General features: G+C 35.0%; 1 protein-coding gene across 1 annotated transcript; it reads right to left on the bottom strand.

Annotated features, from left to right (window-relative positions):
• Positions 1-10489: 10489 nt before the first annotated feature.
• On the bottom strand, positions 10490-11530 carry LOC144565552 (uncharacterized). Its single transcript, XM_078315342.1, has one exon. The coding sequence runs from the start codon at positions 11528-11530 to the stop codon at positions 10490-10492; it is 1041 nt and encodes a 346-aa protein (XP_078171468.1).
• Between the last annotated feature and the right edge of the window lie 1079 nt (positions 11531-12609).

Raw genomic sequence — 12609 nt, 5'->3', positions numbered from 1 at the left:
CGTGACACGCAAGCAGGCGGAAGCGAAGCGGTGCAAACAAAATAGTCTGTCGTGGTATATCAAGATGCTAGCTCAAAATTTGGAATTAACCCATATGGGGTACTATTGTCAGTGGAACGTGTTTGATATGTCACGTCTTTGTCGGAGATTTTTATGTCGAGGGAAACCGGAGACGGTGTTTTTTCAGTCTAAACTTGGTCTGGCTTTGCGGTAAGTTGTCCCGCAGAATCTTAATAGTGCACCCAGTTCGAATTTGATGTCTTCGGGTGAAGCAAGACGAAATTCGAAAGCCGCCGCCGCATTAACTATTATGGTAGTCCAGTGGTCCGTAGGAACATCCTACGAAGGTATTGCTTCGTGTCTCCAATTTGGTAACCCAGTATATTTTTAGATTGGAGCTAAAAAATATTTTTGGTAGCAATACACAGCTAAATGGATAATGCAGTATAAATGATTTGAAACATGCATTATATTATACAAGTATTGTGTCTGTTCATTACAACCGGACATATTATAAGAAAACAAAAATAATCAATAAATTAGAAATTAATTGCACCAGTGTAATTATCATAATTTAGTGCAATTTTTTTTTACTTATCTTAAATCATCTTCACTTGTACATTTATTTATATTTCAATATGTGAGATTCATTAAATATATTCCTTTTTTAAATGTATCTCGCATTAAAAATAAAAATAAAGTCAACTATTTTAAATTATAATCTAAAATTTGTAATAGAGATTTAAAGGGTATATTGTAGTATTACCGAACCGTTCAATCACATTGAATTATGATACTAAGTTTAGAATTAGAAAATAATTTGACAGTGTTCGAAATTTCTAATTGATATAATATATATAATTCAAAAATAATTAGTTTTTTAATAATTCGAATAATATATATGAACATATTGATGTTTTGGTACAAAATAAATTGAAAGCGTCATATATAAATTTTATTAATCATATGAGATAAGTATTGCGCCAAATTTAAAAAAAAAACAATACAGATTTTATTCGAAATTTTTGTTATTGTGAATACAAGTATTCAAAACGTTTGCATTTCAAAAATCCGATCGACTGAACTGGAGGAGTGTGAACTAAATAAAGATAAAGGTTCTTCATTTGTCGTTACAGATTTTAAGAATGAAGCTGTCATTTGTCATTGCGGATCTTATAATAGATTCATTTTTTTATGTCTGCTTAATTTAAAATGGGTCCGCAATGATAAATGGAGAATTCATTTTTTAAATCTGCAACGACAAATGGTGAACGTGTTGATTCTAGAATTCTCATAATTCAGTAGGATTTTTTTTATGAGAGTATTTTTAAAATTTTCGGCTCAACGTGCATAGTCTAAGTAATTATCTACGACTTACGACTTGGGTTATGACCTGAGACTCACGACTCGGGGTGTTTTTAGGATTATCTAAAAAGAAAAAATTAATTATTAACTATAGCATAACGTATCAAACAAAAGACATATCAATTGGAAAAAAATAATTTGATATATCGGAGTAGAACTAGGGTGTTCTTAAGCTCACCAAAGTATTTGGTGAACTTAACTCCAAAACTCATCAAATCGATTTCAAATGACAAATCCGAACCGTTGAAATCTGCCTACCTTACGAGTGATACGTTTACATGTAAAAATTTTAAACATTCGAATTAATTTAGTATAAAGTCAAGCGGTCAAAAAACATTCAAAAAATGAATGCACTAAAATTAATTTATTAACCTTCTAATTTTGACCAATTGACTTTATACTAAATTAATTCGAATGTTTAAAATTTTCACATGTAGACCCATCACTCATAAGGTAGGCGGGTTCCAACAGTTCAGATTCGTCATTTGAAACTGATTTGATGAGTTTTGGAGTTAAGCTCACCGAATACTTTGATATGCTTAAGAACACCCTAGTTCTATTCATATTATGCGTCACTCCTAGTACTATATTGTAGTACATGCTTGTATTGTTCATTTATTGTTTTTCATACATTATGAACTTGGGATGTGATAATAGCCCTCTAATATCATTCTCCCGTCAAATCTCTTCAACTAATAACTTTTAATCGGAACTATTTTCTAAAAGGTCGTTAGCATTTACAATATTAAATATCGAGGTGTCTTTACAATTTGTGTGTAGATACGTCGGTACAAGTCTTTATATATCAGTTAACAGCGTTAAATAGTACTCGTCCCAAGTCTTTGTACCTACAAAATAATCTATTAAATTTTAAACTCTTCACATAAGTATGTCTTAACAGTTAAATTTAATAAAATTGAAGTTTTTATACTTAAAATATGAAACAATAAAATTACAAAGTCCTAACTTTATAGTTTTGTTAAATTTTAAAAGGTAAAAAAAGTCAATATATCTAACAAATAAAAAAAATTATACCTAGCATATCAAGTTTTTATATTTATCAAATAATCTATCAAAGTTTTAAAAAATAAAGCTGTACGGAAAATAAAGTTAAAAAAAGGTAAAAAAAAAAAGGAAGCGTCTAATTGTCCACAGCTTTGACTTGCGCAAATACTGTAAAATTACTTCTACATGCTGTATAATTATACAATATATCATATAAAATATATCAGTTAATCACAAAACATCCAGCAACTATTTGAAGTGGTCTCATGATAGTTAGAAAAAGATTGCAACTTGCACAACATGACAAAATAAATATACTTTCAAACTGTACTTTTGAAAATTACAGTTATAGAAAGTTATTGGTAGTTAGAATTAGTTATTAGCAGTTATTGGCAGTTAGAGTTAATTATTAGCGTCCGCACTGGGTTGAATCTTGTATACTGTAAAATTGAATCTTGTATACTGTAAAATTTTCAAATAATACTGTAAATTTTCAATTGAATCTTGTATACTGTAAAATTTTCACATAATACTGTAAATTTTCAATTGAATCTTCTATACTGTAAAATTTCTAAAACTAAACCATAAAATAATACAATCTATATTGTAAGATAAAATGTAACAAATGCTACATTTCAGTTTAAACTACAACCTACAAAGAATCGTGTATACTGTAAAATTGCAAAATATAAACCATAAAATAATATCATGTATACTCTAAAATTGCTAAATCTATACATACATCCATCATCACACAAAAAATATGTTCATCACAAAACAACATATGTTCACCACAAACAACATCTGTTCAACACAAGATAAAAATATTCACCGCAACATTCAGAATAGCATAATAGCAACAAAAAAACTATGGACAAATATCTTTTACATTAAAAATCTCTTGTGTTCATTGTTCAGATGAGTAAGAAGTCTCTCTATCATCTCTTTCCTCCAGATTTTCACAAGATGAATACTGTAAAATTATAGGATGAATACTGTAAAATTACAAGATAAATACTGTAAAATTAACAAATCAATACTCCATATCGCCTTTTTATCATCTCTTTCCTTCAGATTTCCACAAGATGAATACTGTAAAATGACAAGATGAATACTGTAAAATTAACGGGGCAATACTATAACATTAACATATCAATACTCCATATCGCCTCTCTATCATCTCTTTCTTCCAGATTTTCACAAGATGAATACTGTAAAATGACAAGATAAATACTGTAAAATTAACAGATTAATACTCCACATCGCCTCTTTATCATCTATTTCCTCCAGATTTTCACAAGATGAATACTGTAAAATAACAAGATGAATACTGTAAAATTAACAGGACAATACAGTAAAATTAACATATCAATACTCTATAATTAACGGTGCCAAGTACCATAGCAATTTATATTTAGAGCTGTCATGGATCTCTAACATCTTTATTCGATAGAGTAGATGAGTAAGGGGATCAATAATTAAAAGAAAGTGGATAATGTTTGACAAAAATGTCAGATGGAAACACATGGGTCAAACGACCACATGTACACTTAGATTTACCCGTATAGGCAGGTGCATGTCTAGTTACTCTAGTACCTATACATTTGGTATTAGAATTCTTTGCTTTGAAATTATTGCAAGTACTTGGAGTTCAGGATGAAACATGAAACTTAAGAAACTCAGAAGTACTTACTTGTGTCTAATTTTCCACCCAGCTAGTTACGCAAATAATTTGAACTTGCTGGCAAAGGATTTGTCAGTGATTGTGACGACTTTGGGTCAAATGGCCATGTGTGGAGGCAAGAGAAAATTGCTCCAGTACTTCGACCGGCATGGGTTCCTTTCGTAGTCATACGCTCGTACTCCGGCGCTGCCACCCGTTTGGCGCCGCTATGACCTTGCTTGAAAAGGATCGGTGTCATATGTAGAGAGATAAAGGGGTTAGCGAGACTGGCAGAGAGAGAACTCCGATCAGTGGTGCCGGGTCCGATCAGTGGTGCTGCGGCCGATTGAGATGATCTGATCTGATCGGGAAGGAAGATAATCTGTTAAAAAGTTGATCTGATCGAGAAGGAAGAGGATCTGATCTGATCGGAAGGAAGTTTATCAATTATTAATTTTGTGAGAATATCTATGGTGCTTTTTTTATCTATGGTAGATGAAAATCACGGAAGAAAAGAGATCACCAAATATGCAGAGGGGAGAGAGAAAGATTAGAAACAACGCTAATACTGGAAAAAACGGAGGGAGGAGAGAGATCAATAGTGATAATAAGAAATTTATTTATATACGCGTATTTCAGTTATGTAGGAACCAGAGTCGTTAAAACAAGTTAAATAGGAGTTGGATAGGGTTGTGGACAAATGGTGGACAAAACTCAGTGGACAGAAACCTTTTCTCAAAAAAAAAAATAAAGTTACAGAAATTGTTAATGACTTTGATTGGACTTGAAAATTAGACGGAGGATTGAGACTTAGAAGGCTAAATAATTTTGGTGTGTTTAAAGATATTTGCGAACACCTCCTTTAGCCTCCTTAAAACTTAATACTAATGCAGATTAAGAGGTGTTGCCGAACAACACCAGCTTATTTTTTGGAAGGTGGATGTCAAAAAAAATTTAACGATCGTCAGGATTTAAGGAGGTGTTGTCGAACAACACCAGATTAAGAGGGTTTAGGGTTTAGGGTTTGTCAAAAAAAAAAAAAAATATATATATATATATATATATATATATATAAAAGATCGTCGGGATTAAATCGGAAGGTGGATGTTGACTATTGTTCACGTCCAGTGCAGGTTCGCTATTTTTTGCTATAAAATTCGTACAGAGTTTACTCTACCAATATACAAATATACATGCTTCGTTCTTTTTTGTGTTTTTAGAACCCTATTTCTGACCAGAAATATAATTAACTTTGCACCGAACGAATTTAACGATTTTCAAGAGCGAGAAATTAGTATCCAAATAGAAATATTATATATAACTTTAGTTCAAGCATATAATTGGCATATTTGTTATAGTCATCCTAAATTTAGAGCATTATATTATTTTTCGAGACCTACTATGATTAATGGTGGATCTAAAGAGAGTCAGGTAGGCAAGTGTCTATTTCTAAATTTGAAAAAAAAATTAGACCATTTATATTTGTGTTCTATCTCTAGATTGAAATAACGCCTACCTTTTAATTTAATTTATGATCCAATGGAAGAAAATTGTGAGGAAAAGAAAGTTAGATCAGACTGATTCGCGTAAAAGGAAGAAATAAAAAGACGCGATTTAATTTGCTGCTCCATTCAGAAAATTTGTTGATTCACTATGAGAAAAAATAGGTCCGCTACTAGAAATCTAAATATATATCATAGTCACGTTGTGCTAGCTCAAAAATAATTGTTCGATTAAAGCATCAACGAGCTTGATTTTACACGGAAAGAAAGTAATAAAATGATTTTAAAATTCAAAAGAGCTCTTATTTATAAAAAGTATACAATCATGTTTGCTTTTTTCGAGACCTACGACGATGCTTTAGAATTGAAATTGTGCGGGTTTTTGCCTAAATTTATCGTTACATCTTACTTTTTGAAAACTCCAGAGCAGAATATATCCGAAGTTCTAAATAAAATTTTCAGTGTTCATTATTGCGTCAAGGTCGTTGTTAATTAACATAAAAAATTGAAGTCATGATGATGCAGCTATTATCGCATTTTATCTTTTTAAAGGCACATTTATATTATTCTACCATGAACAATTTTATGAATAAAGTTATGGTGTGATGTGCTTATTAAGAATGATTGATGAACACAGCTTCAAAAGTTTATCTAATTAGTTTCAAACAACTAATTCAAATTGGTGTAAAATTTTGAAAATTTCAAATTCAAACTGATGAGTACAACGAATTCAAAACTTATTAGCTTCAAACAACAAATTCAAACTAATGAGTACAAGTAAAATTTTAAAAATTTCGAATTCATCTAGTAAATGTCAAGCGGTAAAAAAATTATAAAAAATTAATACATAAAACAATTTATGACATGACTTATAAAATGTTCATTTTTTTTACCTCTTGACTCTATGCTAAATGAATTCGAAATTTAAAAAAAAAATTATTATGTAGAGGCATTACTCATGAGGTGGATGAGTTTTAATAATTTGAATTCGTTGTTTGAAACCAATTCAATAAATTTTTGAAGTTGCGCTTACCAACCTCTCTTGATAAGCACATCATACCCTAACTTCTGTTAGTGTAATAATATAGAAGTCAATAATACGATAATTTATCATAAAGCTTTGTTCATGAATTGGATGATTAATATCATTTTGTTGCCTTGAGTATTATTGAATTTATGGATCATTTCGAGTTCATGACTGAAATTGTGAAACTCCATAATATAGATAATATATACTCTTAAAAAGTCACTGACCAAGGTAATTAGCAGGAACACTAATTACCGCGATAAGGTTAGTATGTGGATTAAAAGATGGTTAAGTTTTACAAACTACCTGACACGAGATGTCATTTTAATCACATAGATACATGTTCTAGGAACATGGTATTTGATAGACCCCGAATGAAACATTAAATAGAATTGTGTTCGTGTCATTAATGTTTTCATTCAGTGTTAAGTTCTAAAGTATGAGGTATTCATCTTTCCTACTAAGAAATGTATATGTGTGATTGTTATCAAATGCTGTCGGTAAAATGCAGTTATAACGGTAGCTCTTCGGTATACATGGCTTAGGTGAGGTAGTGATGGTTTACCAAGAATACTATTTGTCCCTCGTATCTCTATACGAGCTATAGCATCACTGGGCCCCTTGATAGAGTAAGATTATCTGCTAGCGGTATAATTACAAGAGTAATTATATTTGATAATCTGCTCAAGATCAAGAAAAGATTCAGTTAGCAAGGATGACACACATCTACCTTGAAACTAATCTGATAGCTATGAGACAGAAGAACAGACACAAGTAAATTATTTACTGGATCGTGATATTGTACTGTACAGCATCATCTGTGTAATTGGATGGTCATGATGTGTTGCCAGATGCCGCTCATGATTATAGAAGTTAAAATAGTTTTAACTCTATTTACCAACATAACACAGATCCTATTGGGTCACACCATATAGGAGTTAATCGGAGAATCTTATTGTGATTGATTATAAATTGGTTATGATCAATAGTAAGATGGTTATAATTAAATTATAAATGTTATGTAAAAATAACAAGCAAAAACATTGGTTAATTTATAAACGTGTGTGACACGTTGTATAAAAGTTAACCGGTTAATTTATAAATGTGCATGACACATTTTTTGGGGTTCACCCGGTGCTAACCGGAAACCCGTTTAGGCTTAAGGTGCGAAATGACCGTAGAACAAAAATTTCTACGGCCAACTTAAGCTCAGGATTAAACGGGGTATGTCAGGAAACTTTCCAAGGCGGTCCACCTTCAGTATTCCTTTGGCATCAAAACCCAATTTAATCCTTTTACAGATCTACTCCATGATTGATTTCTAAAACTTTAATCTACTTACCAATTAAATAGATTAATATAACATATTTATACCTTGTTTCCAAATCACAGTTGGAATGCAGACCGAGCGAGTAGAGCCTCACCAGGGAAGGAATCGACTCGGAGTATCACACGTGTGATACCTGTTCGCTTACAAAAGTAGGCTACAAAGTCTCAGGTATAGCAAGCTATACCAGTTTAAACCTTGAATCTACTCTCGTCTAGGGTTGCAAGTGCACAACCCTATCCGTATAGTATATTAAGGTATCGATCCTCAGGGACGGTTTAATTCGATTCTAAATCACCACTTATCCAAGCTAGGTACTAGAAGTGCGAAGAGTTGGGTTTGATTTATTTATATTTCCTAATTTCAAATGAAGATTCAATTAACAGTAATGAAAGCAGTTAAAGGTTTTAGTTTTGAATCAAAGATAAAAGGCGTTCCTAGGGTTTCAGGTTTCATCCCAAACTTTGCCTTCTCTGGACCTATCATGCGACTCGCATCATCTCTGATGCGACTCGCATCATCTCTGATGCGACTCGCATCATCTCTGATGCGGGTCGCATGGCCCTCGAGCAGAGCTGACATGTGTTCGTATCTAAGTTGATTTCTTGTGCGAGGCTTCAACCTGTGGCTCTCGCCTACTGGTATCTAACCTAAATTGATTGTCTGGTTAACTAGAGGTATCTACAACCTTTCGATAATAGAAATTTCACCTCTCGGCTACTATTGATCTTAGATCTACCTCAAATGCTCAATCACAATTACAAGATACATCAAGGCCAAATTACTAGAAGAGATGCTATAGACATCTAACAGTAGACAATCAAGAATCAATCAAGAAATCACAATCAAGCAAACAATGAATACTCAAACAACAATCACACAAGTTCAAACTTAGATCAAAACATCATTCAACTCAAAGACAAGGTTTAGAGACTACATCCTAACCCTAAGAACTAGAGATCTACTCAAGCATAGCAAAAGAAAGCATAAAAGAGAGAGAGAATAGGCAGATCATGATGAAGCTCAAAGATCCAAGGTGGATTGGAGAGGATCTTGCAATCTTCTCTTCTTCTCCAAGCGATCTCCAATCTCTCTCTTCTCTCTTGATCTTTTCTCTCTTCTTGAGGCTTTGAATCTTTAAATTTCGGAACTCCCTCTCTGGTAGTAGGGGTGGCCTATTTATAGGCTTTTTAAAACGAGTGCTTCAATTCTGGGCCTTTGCTGTCTGCTCTGGAAACTCGCGATGCGACCTGCATCAGGTCTGATGCAACCTGCATCGACTCTGATGAGGGTCGCATCGACTCTGATGAGGGTCGCATCGGCTCTGATGAGGGTCGCATCGGATGTGATGAGGGTCGCATCAGATGTCTCAGATTTCAGTAACTTCCCTGATTTTGCCCGTTTTCGCCTGATTCCTGCAAAGTAAGAACCAAAACATAGCAGTACCACATTCTATGGATATTCAATGTAAAAGGCACCATTTGTTGGTTCAAAACATAGATTTTTGTATGGAAACAAGTCGAAATAATAGGTCTAATAAAGTGATATCAAATTCCCCCAAGCTTAACCTTTGCTTGTACTCAAGCAGAGATCTGTTCTTTGTTACCGGGCTGGACTCTAAATGCAAGTTAAGTTCCTAAATGTGAAAATTTACATGAGTTGCTTAAATCAAGAACCTCGAGAATCTTTATGGTGTGATTTGGACTTTCCTTGATCAATTTTGATTCACCTCACAAATTGACTAATCAAACTTCAAGTTCTAGAATGTTTTAATACTTGCAAAGCTGAATACTCGAATTGATCAATCTATCATTCTTTTACTAAAATCAAGCTCTCATTTATGGAGATTTTCCCTTTTTCTCCCCCAAGCTTGGAACAAGCTTAGGTTAGCAAGTCGCGGACTTCGTGTGTTGATATATGCAAAAGTTATTCTTCTTTTCTAAATTTGGGAGACGAGCTCAAAGGCGCCCAACAGGACTTATTGCCAGTACTCTTATTTTCTCCATCTTTTCTTTCTTTTTCTTTTTTTTTTTAATTTGGGAGACGAGCTCAAAGGCGCCCAATAGGACTTATTGCCAGTACTCTTATTTTCTCCATCTTTTTATTATTTTTTTATTCTTTTGCTTTTGCACATACCATGAATACACACATCCATTGGTATTCATTCATACCAATGAATATCCAAATTTTTCTTTATTTAAAATCCCCATTGTCCTATTTAAAAGGCACAGTTCAGTTTAAAAAAAAATTGATTTTTGATACAATTCAAGTTTTCATCCTTTCAAGTTCTCAAAACATCCCTTCCTAATCAGTTCTTTGATCAATTATGAGGTTAGTTCTAATTTTTCAAAATCATCCAAATCACAACCAAAATTGTTCAAACAAGTCCTTAACCCAAGCAATCACACAAATTTATCACCTAAAAATGCAAATTTTGGAAAAATAAACATGACCTAAATGCAGATACAGTTTTCTTCTATTCACCCCCCCAAGCTTGAATGAAGCATTGTCCTCAATGCTTAAATTCACACAAGAAAAAGTAAATAGAATAAAATATGGAAACTAACCAGACATGGAGTAAGGGGTGAGGCGGGGGCGCCTCACTGGTTGATGGAAGGTGGATCAGGCGGTTCTGGGCGGAGTGCCCACTTCGGAGGTGTACAGACCGTGTGCTGGTTTGCTGGTAAAGTCCTGAGCTTGCATGTGGCTGGATGAGTGCTTATCACCTTCTTGATCAAGTCCTCAATCACAGTTTGCTGAGCTTTCAAATCCTCCAAGAATCTGAGGATGCGAGCTGGGTCGAGGTCTGCATTGAAAATCATAGGACAAGAGTTATTTGGGTCTGAGAACTCATACCTGAGGTTAGCTGGAAAAGGCTTGAGCTCAGGAGTCGGCGGCTCTGTGTGGACCTTGACGCGGTCCGCGTCAGGTTCACTCGGATCGTGTGAAGACCTCGCGTCAGCTTCATCAGATCCTCGTTCTCTGTTTTCCAGGCCTTCGAACTGTGGCACGCGACCCGCGTGGGATTCATCCGGTCTGTATTGCCTACGAGATTGTTCTTTGGCCAATTGATCGACCACACCAAGCCAGCAGCATGTTTCTGTTTCAGAGGGGCACTTCATAGCTCGGTTGAGATTAAATTCCACTTTCTCATCTCCAATCCGCAGAGTCAGAGTTCGGTTCTCCACATCAATGAGTGTTCGAGTCGTCTTCAAGAATGGCCGTCCCAGAATGATGGGAATTTCTTTGTCCTCCTCCATCTCCATCACCACAAAATCAGCAGGGACATAGAACTTTCCGACTAGAACTGGCACATCCTCCACTATGCCGAGTGGTACCCTGACAGATGAATCAGCAAGCTGTAGAGTCATGCGCGTGGGTCTGAGCTCGCCTACTCCCATGCGCTCAAAGATGGTGCGTGGCATGAGACTCACGCTGGCCCCTAGGTCACACAGGGCTCGCTTGATGGTAGCTTTCCCAATTTTGCAAGGAATTGAGAATTTACCAGGGTCTCCCAGTTTGGGTGGTAGCTCCCTGTTCAGAATGGCGCTGCACTGCTCCGTTAGTTTCACCCTCTCATGCCCCCCCAAGCTTCGCTTGTTGGATAGAATGTCCTTCAAGAACTTGGCATAAGTAGGCATTTGAGTCAGAGCTTCGGTGAACGGAATCATGATGTGCAGGCCTTTGATCACCTCAGTGAATTTAGCGAATTGTGCGTTCAACTTGTTCTCAGCTAATCGTCGGGGAAAGGGCACAGGTGGTCTGTAAGGTACAGGTTTCTCAACCCCTTTTCCTTTCTCTTTGTCAGACCCTTTTGATGCGGGTCACATGGTACCATTGCGGGTCGCATGGTACCATTGCGGGTCGCGTCCACAGGTTCTTCAGGTGGTGTTGCTGGTCGCATTGGCTCGATGCGACCAGGATTCACAGGTTCCTCCGAGGTTGATGCGGGTCGCATGGTTGTGGTGCAGGTCGCATCAGTTGGAATCTGATCAGTTGGGAAGGCTGGTTCATCGTACTGGGTCCTGTTAGTTTGTAATAATCTAGAAGTCAATAATACGATAAGTTAATCATAAAGCTTTGTTCATGAATTGAATGTTTATTTATATATCATTTTGTTGCCTTGAGTATTATTGCATTTGTGGATCATTTCGAGTTCATGACTGAAATTGTGAAACTCCATAATATAGATAATATATACTCTTAAAAGGTCACTGACCAAGGTAATTAGCAGGAACACTAATTACCGCTATAAGGTTAGTATGTGGATTAAAAGATGGTTAAGTTTTACAAACCACCTGACACGAGATGTCATTTTAATCACATAGATACATGTTCTAGGAACATGGTATTTGACAGACCCCGAATGAAACATTAAATAGAATTGTGTTCGTGTCATTTATGTTTTTCATTCAGTGTCAAAGTTCTACAGTATGAGGTATTTATCGTTCCCACTAAGAAATATATATGAGTAAGTGTTATCTAACGCTGTCCGTAAAAAGCAGTCATAACGGTAGCATTTCCATATATATAACTTAGTTGAGGAAGTGATAGTCTGCCAAGAATACTATTTGTCCCTCGTATCTCTATACGAGCTATAGCATCACTGGGCCCCTTGATAGAGTTAGATTATCTGCATGCAGTATAATTACAAGAGTAATTATATTTGATAATCTACTCAAGATCAAGAAAAGATACAGTTAACAAGGATGACACATAT

This window comes from Carex rostrata, chromosome 14 (genome assembly GCF_964058835.1).
Source record: "Carex rostrata chromosome 14, lpCarRost1.2, whole genome shotgun sequence".
Taxonomy (NCBI): Eukaryota; Viridiplantae; Streptophyta; class Magnoliopsida; order Poales; family Cyperaceae; genus Carex; species Carex rostrata.
Note: the sequence above shows the minus strand (reverse complement) of the source record. Positions and strands in the feature narration are given on the sequence as shown.

Excerpts from the sequence above, each read along its gene's own strand:
- LOC144565552 (XM_078315342.1), bottom strand. The coding sequence starts at position 11,530 with ATGCCTACTTATGCCAAGTTCTTGAAGGACATTCTATCCAACAAGCGA.